Source organism: Corvus moneduloides, chromosome 18 (assembly GCF_009650955.1).
Source record: "Corvus moneduloides isolate bCorMon1 chromosome 18, bCorMon1.pri, whole genome shotgun sequence".
Taxonomy (NCBI): Eukaryota; Metazoa; Chordata; class Aves; order Passeriformes; family Corvidae; genus Corvus; species Corvus moneduloides.
Window position 1 is genome coordinate 1,487,068 of NC_045493.1, and position 15,386 is coordinate 1,502,453.

At 51.5% G+C, this 15,386-nt stretch overlaps 1 protein-coding gene across 12 annotated transcripts in view; it reads right to left on the reverse strand.

Moving 5' to 3' along the window:
• Nucleotides 1–996: 996 nt before the first annotated feature.
• MTMR3 (myotubularin related protein 3) overlaps nucleotides 997–15,386 on the reverse strand; it is a 74,634-nt gene continuing 60,244 nt past the window's right edge. For 5 of the 12 annotated variants that reach the window (XM_032128034.1, XM_032128033.1, XM_032128038.1 and 2 more), the window contains 9 exons: nucleotides 14,686–14,871; nucleotides 13,110–13,280; nucleotides 10,723–10,868; nucleotides 8,677–10,069; nucleotides 6,944–7,054; nucleotides 6,611–6,699; nucleotides 5,685–5,771; nucleotides 5,413–5,439; nucleotides 997–3,184 (listed from right to left, as the gene is read on the reverse strand). In XM_032128034.1, the coding sequence (XP_031983925.1) occupies nucleotides 3,013–3,184; nucleotides 5,413–5,439; nucleotides 5,685–5,771; nucleotides 6,611–6,699; nucleotides 6,944–7,054; nucleotides 8,677–10,069; nucleotides 10,723–10,868; nucleotides 13,110–13,280; nucleotides 14,686–14,871 (2,382 nt within the window). In that variant the 3' untranslated portion in view covers nucleotides 997–3,012. Of the gene's footprint in view, nucleotides 3,185–5,412; nucleotides 5,440–5,684; nucleotides 5,772–5,957; nucleotides 6,220–6,610; nucleotides 6,700–6,943; nucleotides 7,055–8,676; nucleotides 10,070–10,722; nucleotides 10,869–13,109; nucleotides 13,281–14,685; nucleotides 14,872–15,386 lie in introns of those variants that run through there. The other 7 variants (XM_032128041.1, XM_032128035.1, XM_032128040.1 and 4 more) reach the window with 7 other exon arrangements.

The following is a 15,386-nucleotide window of genomic DNA, read 5'->3' on the forward strand; positions in this document are numbered from 1 at the left end:
ACGTCTGCAGGACAATGAGCTCCTGAGAAAGCACTCAGGAGAAACTCAGGTATGAGAGGAGCTCCAGGAAATCACATCGTGAGGTGTAACTGAATCACTTTGCGTGTTCTGCACAGCACCAAACGTGATTCCTGCTTCTTTTCCACTCCAGATCGCACCAGCGGCTCTGCCCCAACCCGGTTTGATTTGATTTAATGACCACCATCAAATCACAGAGGGATTGTGCTCAAGGTCTTGAGATTACACAGGTCTGGCCCCACATCACTCACAGCTGCTCAGACCCCTGAGAATTCAGGGTAAATCCTCAAATATGTAAGAGAAGCAATAAACGATGGTGGGGGAGCAGAGGGGACAGGACTGTGCACAGCCAGAATGAGCAGGCAGTGCTTGGAAAATGGGAATAATCCTTGTGCAGGACAAACATCAGTTGAGTTTTCCACCTTCTGGGAAAAAAGATCTTAAACCTGAGTGAGTTTGGTTTGTTCCCCAAGAGCCACAGCTCCAGCATCCAGCACCAGGATAAGGCAGGTGCAAGTGGGAACAGGGCTTCCTCTGCCAAACCCCACCGAGAGCAGGGGGAATTTCATGGAGATCTGGGCTGCTCCTACATTTGGGTAACATCATCATATGATGGTTGGGTAAGGGGAAAAAGAAAAACACGGTATGGAGGGAGCTGAGACTCTGGCACCTTTCTCCATCCTTGGAAAATGGTGCTGATTGTGCCAACAGAACCTGGCAGGGTGTGTACGTTGTGTCCTTCCCCCTTCCCAGAAGACTCCTGCACCAGGAAAACCAAGCCTAACATTTAATTTTTTCTTCTAAGTTTAGGAGCAACAGTTTGTTGTTCCTTGGAATGACACAGCGTGGAACAGAAAGCCAAGGGCAGCAGCTGCAGCCTCCTTTCCAAGGCCTCGGTGTTCCTGCTGAGCCTCCAACACGTCCCCTCCGAGGGACAGGGGACAAAAATAAAAAATTAGGAAGTGTGTTAGCAAATGCTCCCATGCAAAAGTCTAAACTTTATTCACTTTTATTTATATATTTAACAATTCTAAAGTATTTACTTCTTGCTTTTGACAAAAATGAAAAATATAGGAGCACTTTACTCTCTTGCGGAGAGAAGGGTTATTTCTGTACACAGCTACGGAGAGACGGCTTCCTCCTTTACATACAAAGAAAAATAATATTAATAAAAAAAGTGCTTCATCGATCCAAAAAAGCCTAAAGAGCTGCAAGCTTTTATTCACACTGTACATCCCAGCCCCGGCCCGGAGCGGACCCTCTTGGCACGTGCGGAGGCTCCGGCTGATTCTGCACCACAAAGCCACACAAGGCTGGGGTGTCCCCCCACGCCGGCCCTGCCACCTCCCCCTCGCCACCCCCGGGAAGAGCCGGACGTTCCCTCGTCCTGCTCCGTGCGGAACAGCGACGCCTGTGCCTCTCTTCCAGCCCCCGCTGCTGGGTTAGGAACAGATCCTAAACATGCCTTAGCTTTTCCCTCACTGTCTCTTTCTCTAAACCTGTGCCAGGGAGATCCCAAGATGCTCCGTCCGTTCCCAGACCCCTTTCCCACAAGGACGCAGCCTCCTCCTTCCTGGAGATTCACACCAGCACACAGATCCCGGCAGGGTGGGAAGGGCACAGTCCAACCATCCCAGTGCTTCTCCTCAAACCCACTGGGCTCTGCCAGATGGTTTCTCCACCGGACCCTCCCTTTGGATGATGTGATTGTGGCATTCCAGGGAAGGGAAATGCTCTTTTCCCAAGGTTTCTTGGATTTTGAGCTGTTGTATCTAGAACTCTGAAATACTCCAGCAGGATTCTTGGGAACACCATAGAGAATTTGGGATTTTGCCTAGGGAATGCACGGTGAGCAGGATCTACTCTTCCTCCTTGCCAGATTGCACTAAGCAGGATCTATGGGAAGGGAATGGGATGAGCACCTACCAGTCGGTTACAAACGGATATTTGGGAGTTTCACCCTTCAGTGAGGTGACTGATTGGGACAGAAGGAGGAAGGGGAATCCATGATGTATTTTGGATTGTTTTAAGCTCCTCAGGCAGTTTTTTCCTATCTGGAGTACACTGAACACAGCCTGGGAAAGGAGGAACATCCCAGGGGGGTGCCCAGCACCAGCGCACTCCGCACGGGCCGAGCCCGGCGACACCGGCGGGTCCCGGCCGCCTTCTGTCGGTTTGGATCATCCAATAAAGTGCGAGTGACCAGCCAGGACCTGAGAGCAACACTCTGCTCCCAGAGGGAATCTCACACGGATGGGGCAAGGACAAGGCAAAGGTCTGCTCCTGTCCTAGCTGGATTGAATCCTGGCAAGGCCCGGTGTGACGCCTGGCTCGGCTCTCACCAACAGCATTCCTGAGCCAGCGTTCCAGGTGTTCCTGCTCCGAGGGCTCAGACCTCACGGATTGTGCGTGCAGGTACAGAGCCACCAGCACAGGAATCTGACTGAGACACCCTCGGGCCCACTGTGAGAACAGAGAGGGAACGGGTCTCTGGGGAAGGAGATTCCCACCTCTTCTAGCAGCAACAGGTTCCCAAACAGCAGTTTTGGGTTTGGAATAACAGGAGTGATTGAAAGCACTGGAGGCTGCAGCTATTCAGGCTCTGCACTCCGGCCAGCCCAGCTCCCTCTGCTCCCTGCTCCCCCGAATCCTCGGCCTGCAGCGGTTCCGCAGCGGGACAGATAAATACCCACGGGATCCTGGTGCTGGCACCAGCCCCCTCCCCACCTCCACGCCCCTCCCGCAAACAAACAGATAGATTATTATATACACACACACGCACGCGCGGGGACACGGACACACAGACAGGACAGGCAGGAAAGGGGAAGAGCCGGACAAGGAGAATCCCACGATCCAGCGGCACATCCTCGAGGTCTGTCCCGCCCCACGCCCCGAGCTCCACGCGCAGCCTCCCAGCCTCGGCCCCCCGGGAACCCGCGTGTCCGTGGGGAAGGGTCGGCTCGGCTGCTCCCCCGCCGCTCCCAGGCCAGGAATTCAGTTGGATGTGGCAGTGATGGGCTTGTCCAGTTCGAGGTCCAGGCTGGAGCTGCCGGGGTGGAGGCTGCTGTAGCAGGATTTGCAGACTCTGCTGGGCTCGAAAAGCTGCTGGCTGGGAACGGGCACCTTCTGGTTACAGCAACTGGAGCAGAACACGTTGCCACAATTCCTTGCATCAGGAACAGAGGAGAAATGGAAAAGAAAAGATTAGAAGGAGTTTGACAAAGTCTCCTGAGCTGTAAAATGAGATATTCCCAGTGCTGGGATGGGGGAGATGCTGGTACCTCCCTATGGACCAGGGCATGGGCAGGGACAGCTCCAACGTCTGCAGTGCTCCCTCATATGGATGGAGCAGAGATCCAGGGAATGGACACAGGAAGGAGCATGGAGCCAGGGACAGTGTGGGATTGCAGGTCATTAAATGCCTCTGTTCAGCACTGCCCTGAGCCAGGCTGCACAGGCCGTGCCCTCTGTCACAGTGAGCTCTCTGCCATTCACCAGGGAATGGCTTGGGTTGGAAGGGACCTTAAAGCCCATCCAGCACCACCCCTGCCATGGGCAGGGACACTTTCCATTATCCCAGGGTGCTCCAAGCCCCACCCAACCTGGCCTTGGACACTGCCAGGCTGGATGTGCTGCAGAGGAGCTCCAGCACAATGCCAATGCCACCCTGGGGCATGGGGCTGAGGGGCTGAAGCAGAGCCACCACGGGCCCTTCCTGAGCGAGGATGTGGGGAATGTGGGGAACATTGGGAATGGGAGCTCTGGCCCTGCTCACGCAGCTCATCCAGCCCCGGGTCACAGGATGGATGTGGCAGTGCTGGGAGCAGGCCGGACTCTGCTCCCAGGCTCTGCTCAGAGCTGGAAAGGTTTAAACATGGAAATATCAAAGCCCTCTGTTGCTGCCATCTTCCCATTGCCCCCATGGCCCCACACTCCTGCATCCAGGAAACTGAGCCAAGGAGGAGCATGCAAAGCCCGGCGTGGGCACGCAGGTGTTCCATGCACAGGTGGGCACTCGTGACATTCCTGGCACTGGCGGAGCCACACCGGCACATGCACCTCGTTACAACTCAGAGTCATTAACCGCCTCCTGCAGCCCCCCCCAAAACCTGTGAGCCCTGTGTGCCCTGTCCTCCAAACTCATCAATTCCTACAAGGAGCTGGGAGCAGCACTCCAAGGACCTGGGTTTTTCCATGTCCATTAACTCTTTGGCACCAGGATTGTGATCATTGTTCCGCACTGGAGATTTGCTGCTGCTGCCAAGAGGCTGCCAGGGAATTCTGCTGACACCCAGCAGCTCTGATTAATCCTTCCTAGCCAAGAAAGGAGATTTCCAGCTGCTGGTCACTGACGGGGAGAGAGGCAGCAGAGAAATCCCATTTCCCACTTCAGTGGGCTCATTTCCTCAGTTCCACACTGCGGCTCTGGGCCTCGGAGCCAGAACCCCGGCATGGGAAGGCTGACAGGGACGAGCCTCTCTGCAGAGGTTCTGAGACTGGAGGACCCTGCTGGAAACCTGCAGGAGTGGGAACAGCCTCGGGAGGTGCCACACAGCCCCCCACAGCCCCATCTCGCTGCTCAAGGAATGATTATCCCAGAGCAGCTCACTGATGGATGTGGGGAAAACCAACCCGAGGGATTAAAACAAGGATTTCTTTGTTGGAGCTCACCATTCCTAACATATGCTCGGGGTTTGTGTTGTTTTATCCTAGATAATGGTGCTCTGACACCGCTTTGGAAAGCTCTGGACAGCTCATCCTTCTATCCCGGTGGTCCCTGCTTTGCTTCAGACATTAAAAAGAGACATTAAAAAACAGGCTGGAAAAGGGATGTTGCTCATTTGAGGAAGGGAGGCTGAAAGTCATGCTCCCCACGCCTCCTCCTCATCCCAAATCTCAGATGTTAATCCAGTTTTGGTGATCCTGACCCTCCACCAGCTCTGTGGCACCTGTTCCAGCCACGGGATTTTCAGTCCTTCTAAAACAAGTGGTGGGTTTTTGCCAACAGCCCGAACAGCAATACTGGAAGTGTTTGATAACACGTGGCCCTCTCCCAAAAATATGGGGAAAAAAGAGAAATGATCAAAAATAAATGCATAAAACTTGCAGGACAGTCTCCTGTCAGTGAGCAGTACACACATGGACTGACAGTGAGTGTTAGTTTGAGCCACATCCCCGTTAAGCTCCCAAAAGCCAAGTCCTAAAAGCCTTTCTGTGAGGATAGAGGCCTGCTCACACGGATCCAACCCCCAACAGCTCGTGCTGACCACCCCCAGCTTAGTTCTGGTGATTTCCAGGCAAGTGAGAAACAGAGGGAGAAGAGCTGAGTTAGTTGGGAGAAGTCACCCAGGAGAGGCAGACGGACAATGGACAAAGGCTGCTGGAAATGCTCACCAGAGCTGATCAACTCGGTCAGTGTCCCTGCAGGGAGGGAGAGAGAGCTCAGGGAACAGGCACAGGGAGCAAACACCAGCAACCAAGGAAGCTGGAAGGTTTTACCCTGCTCAAGGCCTTACACTGTGGGGTTCAACTCATTCCCACTCCCAGGGGAGGGGTGTGAATGTTTACTATGGAGATACTCATGGTGTTGGTCTCACCAACAGCTGGGTCACTGCACATGTGGAAGCTGAAGGAGTAAAGATCCAACAGAGAGATTTGAGCCAGACCTGAAAACCTGAGTCCATTTTAACTCCTCGTGGGGCTGGGGGTGATCTGTGTGTATCCAGGCTCTGGGAGCTGTTCCAAGCCCAGCCCTGGGGATACAAATTTGCACAAAGACAGTGGGCATGGTAAAAAAAAATAAATTCAGATTCTCTTGCTTCTTCCCTGGGTTTGGTTAACTTTACAAGACTAAATGGAGCAAAATATAAACCAGACACAAACCCAAAACGATGTTCATAACTCTTTGCAACTTCAAAAAGCAGCAGAGCATCAAAATATGGTAACTGAGATTTATTTAAATGACAGTTCCTGTAATAGTTTTTGCATGTTCAGAAACCAGGAATAGGAATTTATTTGAAACAGAACTGGAAACTGGAGATTCTGTGGCTTTAACTCGAGCATATTGAGCCAAGTGGTCTCTGCCTCCTGCTCTTCATCAAGCCCCTGCTGCTGCCTGAGCTGCTGCAGCCTCTGTGGCAATAGGTCTGGCAAAGAATAATCCAGAAAACCTTGATCTAACACAGGTGTTCTGTTCAGATTCTGTAGGAGCAAGTTAATGAAAAGGGGAGAATGGTTAGAGAAGGAAAGGAGCAGGTTCACAACCAGCAGTGGGAAGAAGATGCTATTCCTGTATTTCATGTAACTCATATACTGAATTTCTGAGTGCTAGCAGGACAAAGCTCTGTTTTATATAAATCTGCCTCTAAATCCAGTTTGAGGAAAGAAAGGTGGGATCTGTTTGGGCTGGAGTGGAGCCAACACCAAATGTGGCTTTTAACTATCTCCCTGCATGAACTGAACGGAGCAGCAGGAACTGCTCTGCTCCCTCGGCAGCTCCAACAGCCATCCCTGAGACAGGAGCTGTGTCCCAGGAAAGCCCTGTGGTGTGCAGGGAACGGGAGCAGTGTCCCAGCTCCCCCCTCCCAGTTACCTGCAGTGGTGTTTCCGACTGGCGAGCCAGAAGGCGCTGTCGCAGCCGTAGCAGTGCGCGGCCAGGTGATCCGGGAGCCACCGCGTCACCTGTGGGGACGGCCACCGGCATCAGGGACAGGGCAGTGCCAGCACTCCTCACCTGAGCCCCCTCCCCAGCTCCCAGAGGTTGTGCAGCAGAGGGCTCATAGGCACAGGTACTGGTATGTCAAGTGTCAGACCAGTGGAACACAAGGAAGAGACTTCCCAAGAAGTGGCACACGACCAAAGGCTGGAGGATAATTTGAATTAGGATTATCCCAGAGTGAGCAATTTACAGGGATTTAGTCTGTACCTCTGTATCCTGTTTATCCACCTGTTCCCAGCTGGCTTCAGAGAAAATCTCTGTGCTGCAGCGAGACAAGCAGTTCTGATCCAGATTGCTTTCCGAGTCAGGAATAGACGTCTGTTGGCAAACAAACACAGCTGAACGGAACCCCCCAGATCCCTGTTCCACACAAATAAAACCCAGAAACCCCAACAGTGCAGGGCTGGACCCTCTGGTGATGAGATGATGCGAGGCAGAGTGGATTTAGAATCCAGTTTCTGCTGCAAAGCTCTGGGTGATTAACCAAAACCTGCTCCCTGTGGCTCCAATTCCAGGGTCCTTATTCCTTTCCAAGGGTGTTTCACTTTCAAAACTATAATTAGTAATACAGATATCCTTTTGTTGGCAAAGATTTGGGAAAACACAAGCCAAATTGCATATGGGAAACTCAGAATTAGAGCCATGTATATTCTATATATAGGTTTTGGGGAATAATGCTTCCTTAATATAGTCTATCCAGGTAGAGGTGGATTTTAACTCAATTAAAACTCAGCCAGCCCTTAAAATATATCAAAATAGCAAGAAATCTTGAGTTCATGTATTTTTGTGCCTGAGGAATGGCAGTCCTGGAGTTCCAGACAAAAACCTGCAACTCCCAAGAGGCACAAGGTAGAGATCAGGTCCTTAAAACCAGGGAATTTTCTGGAGGCACTGCCAGCCCTACACTGCAGCTTCCGAAGGCCCTTAAAAAAATGGGAGCAGAATCCATTAAGCCAAAGGACCCAATTTCTCCAAGGAATTCAAGCTTTTAGCAGTGACACTGAGCCCAATGAGCACCTTGTGCTGCATCTCCAATGGGAAGAGCCAAGAAGGCTCCAAGGATTTTTCACAACAAACGTACCTGGGACTATCCAGCACCTCTGCCACTTCTAAACAGTGAATTCAACAAACAGAAGTTGGGAACCTCCTATAAATATTTTTTTTTCCCAATTTTGCAGGCATATAAACCATGTAGGAAAACGAATTTCTGATGGGTGTTGCAACAGCCTCAGAAATTACAGGCAAGTGCTCAAACCCACAGGAAAGCACAATTCTCTACAAAAGTCTCTACTTTTACAACTTTAAACACTTCCAAATAAAATCACAAATGGTTTAAAAGCTCCCTTAGAATTCTTATTTTGTTGAGAGAAAAAGCCTTGTTGAAATACAGCTGCCACAAAAGCTCAGGTAATTTGTTCCAGTTAATTTAGAATTCCAGAAATTTATTCCCGTCAGTGAGCCTGGAGCATCTGAAAAGGATGGGGTGACCCTGATGGGTTTGAGCTCCCAGAGCTGCCACTGCAGCTGGAACCTGCAGAGAACTAAGGGATCATCCTATGCTGCTGTCCCAAAAATGGCACAGGAAAATATCTTTGCCCTACATGAAGACAGCAGTAAACCAAGAGTTTGGTTGGTTTTACTGAGGTTTGGTAAACCAGGGGTTTGGTTGGTTTTACTGAGGCCAGGGAAGGTGTTTAGGTACGGCCAGGCAAGTGTGAGCTGCTGTGCAACACTCATCCCAAAATAAACCTTTCTGCTTAAACTGAAGTCCAGTGACAGTATCAATCATCAATATCTGCCAGTATCAGGTACTCAGGCAGTGTTTGCCCTCCTCAGGATGACCTGGAGAGGTCTGTAAGAGCCCAAAAGTCACGCCCTGAGCCGTGAGGCAGGAGCTGAGGGCAGGGTGAGCTCAGCTCGGCCCGGTGATGCTCACTCACCACTTCGTCGCCGTAGTCGCCGTTGAGCCGCAGGGAGCTGTTGAGGAGCTGGCTCTCCAGGCGGCTCTTCAGCTCCTGCACCTGCTTCTTGAGGGTCTCCACCTCCTGCTGATGGCCCGTCTCGATCTGGCGCAGGCGCTGCTGGATGACGTCGCTGTAGACGGGCATCCCGTCGTCGTCCAGGTGGCTGCGGGCCGGCTGGTCCGGGCTGCCAGCCGGCTGCTTCCCGAGCTGGCTGAACATCCATTTCTGGTGCAAGTTCCTCAGGTGGAGCTGGGCAGAGCTGCAGCTGGCCATGGACATCTGCCGGCTCAGCGAGGCCTTGATCCGCCCATCCTCGCCGTTGACGCAGTGTCCGTTGGTGGCGGGGAATTTCGGGGCCGTGAATCCCGCGGGTTTCTCTGCCAGTTTGTTCTCCGGCTCCAGCTCCCCGTTACACACCACCTCATCTTTGCGGTCTGCTAGAGGCAAGGCACAAGGGGAAGGCATCGGGAGGTGTGTGGCGTTGCTACTAGAAGTCCTATGCATTCTTGATCCCAGTTTTTGGAGCTCTATCATGCACTCCCCCTCCGGCCTGTTCTCCAGAGTTCGGGACAGCTCGTCAGCGCTGTTGTCGAAGGGGTGAGGTCTGTGGCACGGAGCCCTGGGCGTGAGCTCGGGCTTTGCTTCAGTCTCCGTTAAGGTTTCCGTGGAGCTCTCGATGTTGGATGTCCTCGCCTCCGGCAGGGCTGTCAGAGGGAAGGCCAGGCCGGCCTGGGCCGTGCCGTACGGGCTCTCCACTTCCTCGCCTTTCCCAACACCTTCTTCCTCCGCGTTGTTTGGAGCATCTCTGTTTCCGGAGCCCTCGGCAGGAACAGCCTGCACTCCTCTTCCCAGAGGTGCCTTCTGGAGAGCGCTGCTGGGGTCGCTGTGCTCATCCTGTTGTCCTTTGAGCTCCGAAGCACCGCGTGAGGCCGGGTGTGGGGTGGGTGTGGGATTGTTCGTTACGATACCTGTATCCGCCTCGGCCTTTTCCCCACACAGATTGTCAGCTCTCTTCTCCTTATCCAGGCCAACCTCATCCCCTTTCCCTGCTGCCTCCAGGCCACCCCTCAAGTGCTCCTCCAGCCCAACATCATCTTTAGTGGCCTCCTGCAGAATGTTCTCCATCTGTCCCTCTGCCACCCCGGCTGCCACAGAGAGCTCTGCCCCCACGGGGGCCCTGCCCTGCCTGCCCAGCCCGTCCCCCTCAAAGGGGTCGTCCCCAGGGGGGCCCAGGCTGCTGAGCTCCAGGGAGCGGCGGTGCTCCTGCCACTTCTCGTTGAGGCTGGGGTCGCTGCTCCGGCGGTTGGTTGTAGGCACGCTGCTGTCACAGGCTGTCGTCAGATTGTCGAAGGATCTTGTCTTTGGTAACCTGCAGAGGGACAAACAATCCCACTCCCAAGTCAGAGGATGTTTTCATAAACATTGAGCTACTGTGATTTAAAACCAGCCCCTTGATTAGGACAGTAACAATCTGCCAGCTAAAGGACTTGTGGGAAGTATTATCCAGGAGCACATTCCAACCATCTGCAGTGCAGAGCTGCTTCAGTACTTCCTTTGTTTGCCATCAGGAAAATACGTTCAACCAGACTTCAAACATTCCCAGATTAATCCCTTTACCAGCAAGCCCCAATGCTTACAGCCCGGTCACACCTCCTAATTAACATGTGCTCATTGTACAAAAAGCAAAGAAATGGTTATGCAACACTGAAAAGGAACTCAAATTCAAGATAACCAATGAAAGCTAATATCCCACAAGGATAGAAGGAATTCTCTGTGGCTATGGGACACCCAGACCTTAACTTTATTTGCCCAGCTTCTCTCTGCCATGCTGTCAGCCCTGAAATGTGACAGCTTCCAAACCCACCCCACGGACAGGCTGTGCTTGGGCAGCTCAGTCCCACAGTCCCACCAATACACCCAGGAGAAATCCTGCCCTCCCACCCAAGCATTCTCCTTCCATATCCCCCGATATTCTCTGTTGATCTTACTTCACAGGACGGGATTTCTGGGCTCTAGGCTCACCTGCCCAGAGGCTGCTCTTCGGGGCTAGAGCCTGGCACAGGGTACGGGGCACAGGTGTCGTCGGCGGGCGTGGAGGGGGAGGAGCAGGGCAGGTAAACAGCGCTCCAGAGCATCAAGTTCCGCACATGGCACACGGGATACAGCACCTGGCAGGGGAGCACACGGGAAGGGTCAGCTGCTGGCTCCCAGCACAAGTTCAGCTTTGAGGGTGGCAGTTCACTGGGCAGGTCTCAGCTGGGACATGTCCAGCCCACACCAAGGGCCGCTGACAGCATTTCATCAGCCACACTCGGGGCTAGAGTGACCTTTTCTGTCAGAGGCAGAACAATGCTGGCCTTCAGCTCCTCCTGAATGAACTCCTGCAGTGAGCTCTCTGTGAATCTACACCTTCACAACTCATGGAATCCAGTGGCTCGTTGTGAGTGCTGAGGTTCCCCTGGGTGTTGTGTTACCCCGTGCCAGAGGGAGCTGCACTCATCCATGGACCCCAATCCACCAGAGCCCACCCTGGCTCCAGCAGAGGCACTCACGGGTACATACTGAGTACATGCAGAAGTTCTTTGAAGAGACAGCTTGCTCTTAAAAGGGATTCCTTCATTGTGGAATGTCATTTCTGTTTTACTTTAAAAACACCTGGGCTCGCTCTGGCAATTCCACTCTTTTCCAAGCAACTTTCCCATGGAAAAGCAGGCAATGGCAGAGGAACAGTCTGCTCCACCAGACAGGCACTGCCCAGGCTCCCCAGGGAATGGTCACAGCCCAGAGGCTACCAGAGCTTCAGGAGTGTTTGGGTACCACTGTCAGGCACAGAGTAGGATTTTGGAGTGTCTGTGCAGGGCCAGGGGTTGGACTGGATGATCCCTGTGGGTCCCTTGGACTGGATGATCCCTGTGGGTCCCTTCCTAAATGAGGGTATTTGGTGATTGTCTGAACACCCTGCTCCCCTGGCACTGAGCAGGGCAAGGGCTGAGGGGCGGCTGCTGCTCTTAACTCGTGCTGTGTAAGAGATGTGGCTGCACCAGAGGCATCTTTTAAAGCCTGAAATAAAACCACAAGCAGATGAACCCAAGACAGGAAATTACCCAAACTCCCACGTGCAGAAGGAGTGTCCTTGTGAGTATTTCCTGAGAACAGGGGCCAAGTGGGATAGAGCACAGAAGGGCAGCCCAAGGACAGACCTGTCCACACAGCCACTGTGAGAGCCCTCTCTATGCTTTCCCGGCATTTTCAGGGAAATTTAGATCCATCCATAGCTTTAAGATCCCCCTAGGCTGTGTCTGCTCTGCCTCACACACTCTCCTCACAAGTGTCAGGTGGGAAGGCTCCAAGGGCTCGTTGCAGTGACAGCCCAGAGCCAGGGCACAAACAGCCAAGAAGGGCTCAGGGAGTAGAAAATCCATCTTTTTACAACCACTGCGGGCACAAAACTCCTTCCTACTTAGCCAGGGTTTAAATTTGCTCTAAGAAACAACTGCAAGCCACATCTGTCATATGCACAGCCACTGCACAGTCCTTACAGTTCAGTTTATGACATCTGATACTTCCATAAATAAAAAGGGTTTAAATATTTATACAAGGCCATGCAATCCTAACCATGATGTCATTTGGTGTTTGCTCTCTTGCCTGTGCTCTGCACCCCTGAATCCCTCACATGACCTTGTAGCAAACACACAACTGAGCCCACTCCCAGAACCTTCAGGGAGCTCCTACCATGAAGGAGCCAAACTAAAAACCGGAAGGTATCAAGAGAAACAAAGATACACTAAATAATATGAGCCACTTTCTCTGTTTAGATTTAAGATGAATTTAAACACAGTGTCTAGGTTTGCAGGCAATTTTGTGTCACTCCTCTGACACAGCTAGTTCTCCAGAGAGGTCTATTTATCAAACACTGAAATGTTTTCTGTTACAAAAAAATAAAATATTTAGTCCCAGAAAGCACATTTCCAGCACAGAGAAATTTCTGAGGCAGCATTTGACATTCCTCAAATATCAGCAAAATTAACCCAACACTTCAAACATCAGCCTGAGCTGGGTGTTTTAAGGTGAATGTCAGGGAGAGCTGAGCTGGTCTGGAATCACCTTTCTGTCCATGGTGACAGTTCAGAGAACCACACAAGGGTTTGGGCTGGAAGGGACCCCAAAGCTCATCCAGTGCCACCCCTGCCATGGGCAGAGACACCTTCCACTATCCCAGGTTGCTCCAAGCCCCGTCCAACCTGGCCTTGGACACCTCCAGGGATGGGGCAGCCACCACCTCAGCTGTGGTTGAACCCCAGGTCACCATGTCCCACTGCTGGGGTGTTTCTCAAGGGACCCTCCTTTTGGGGGATGCTGTTTAGGGGAGACCCCAGGACTCTCCCACAGGAAGGGGTTGGGATACATACAGATTCCGATTGGGAGGAGTAGAGCAGGTTTTTGAAGGCTTTGTTTGCTGCCCGCAGCAAAGACCAGACGGAGCAGGTCCGTTCCTGAGTGTGTTTCTCTCCTCTCTCTTTCGCATTGTTGCACAGGAATGTTCCAAAGAGGCAGGAGTAGGTGTGCTGCACCAACTTCACCTGCGCAGAGCCACACACACACACACAGTGTCAGCTGGCACAAGGGATCAGCCTCACCCTCCCTGCCCAGGGCCAAACCCCTCGCCAGGGCTGCCACACCAATCCACAGCATTTTTCGCATATTTCCTTACAAACCAATTGCAAAGGAATGCAAGGGGAGCGGAATCTTCTAAAATCATAATGGAAGAAATTCAGGAAAAATGTAACATAGAAAGACAAAATATTTGTTCCTAATCAAGTCATGTTGATACAAACTCATTGCCCTGCAGGCCAGGCAAAGCAGAATCATCATTCCTCTGCTACAAAACATTCATGCAGCACAGAAATGCTGCTCGTTAATCACTCCATGCTGTGGGCCCAGCCTAACAAATGCCAGCTTAACTTTAGGCATATCAATGACTTCCTTGGGATTATTCAGATGTTTAAATGAAGACAAGTACTTCACTACTGTGATAAATTAGGGGTTCACTCTACAAAGGCCAGCACATCACGGGTATGTTCTCTCCCAGCCCATGGAGATTAGCAGTGTGCTGTGAAGCCAGTTACTACCTGTTGTATCTCATTTCACAACTGAGCTACTCGGGGACTGTACATGGACTCAGTTACATGGCTGAGCTGGCAAGTGGTAATTCCAGCCAGCCACAATCACAGGAATGTGCCTTAAATCTCTTAGTGGATCAGACACTTCATAAAAACTTCTGCTCTTCAGATTACTGGTCCTGCAGCCCATGACTGCCACTTCCCCAGAGATCTGAGAACTGACTTGGACCATCTTGGGTGAATTCCTAATAGGAATGCTGTCTGCTTCCAAAGAAGGTAAGCACAGCTCCTATACCCTACACATTTTCAGCAAAGAAACTGAAAAAAAATGAATGGAGCAGGTTGTTTTTAGAGGAGGAGTATCCAAGTCAAAACAAGATCAAAGCAGGAGGGAGTTTGCATTGGCTGTGGGAAGGATTTTTTTCAGGCTGTGTGGATGTTTTACACCTCTTAGGTGAGACTATTCAATTCACATCATCTATGTCTTTTAAAGTCTAAAACAAGTCCTTGAGGGTCCTGCTTTTAAGAGTGAACAGACCCCGTGGGTTACACAAGTGCTTCTGTCCACTGCGTCCTGGCAGCTTTCCTGTTCCCTTCATCAGGTGAGAGCATATATAGAATATACTCATATATATATATACATATATATAAAATAATGGAATGGTTTGGCTGGGAAGGGACTTTAAAGCCCATCTCAACCCACCCCTGCCATGGGCAGGGACACCTTCCACTATCCCAGGTTGTTCCAACTCCCATCCAACCTGGCCTTGGACACAGAATGTCACAGAAAGATGGGAAAATCCCCACCCTGGGCTTTCCAGCAGTGTTTAACAGCAGTCTATAAAGCAGCAATCTCTCAACTCACAAGGAATGCTTCGTTAAACTCGAAGGAGCAGGGGAACTGCCTCTGGAGCTGATGGACACAGTCCAGCCACTGCAGAAACACTGGGCAGCGCTCATTGAGGTCATCTGAATTCTCCCCGTGGCCGCAGCGATCTGCAAACTTGTGGCCAAAATCCAGCCACTCCGTCTCCACTAGTACCTGGAAACCCTGCAGGAAGGAGAGGACAGATGAAGAATTCCTGTTTTTCTTTGGTTCAGTTTTCTGAGATGGTCTGAGACTTGTGGGAATGGCTGTGTCCTCTCTCCTATTTCCCCTCAGCACTGGGCTCATTACTTCTCTTTACTGCTTTCCCTAATGCCTCTGTGCTCTGCAATGAAATTAGGACAGATATGGAATCCCAAACGACATGAACGGGAAAGGGAATCAGTGACTGGCAGGGAGCATCCTGATATGAGCCCTATCTCACCCAGGCAGTGACAAGTAGGAACTTCATCTTGCCAAAGCTTCTGGATCATGGTGTCCAATAGCTGGACAAGTCATATGAAAACTTTCCTTGAAAATGATGGTCAGATCCATCTGTCAGGAAAGAAAATCATCCATCCACAACAGGACATCCAAGCTCAGGGAGAGCAGGTGCTTGTCTGTATGTACACCAGTCACAAAGTTGATTAAAGGTTCACTTGAGTGATTTTTCATGAAAAGGGCAAAGAACACTCCCAAAC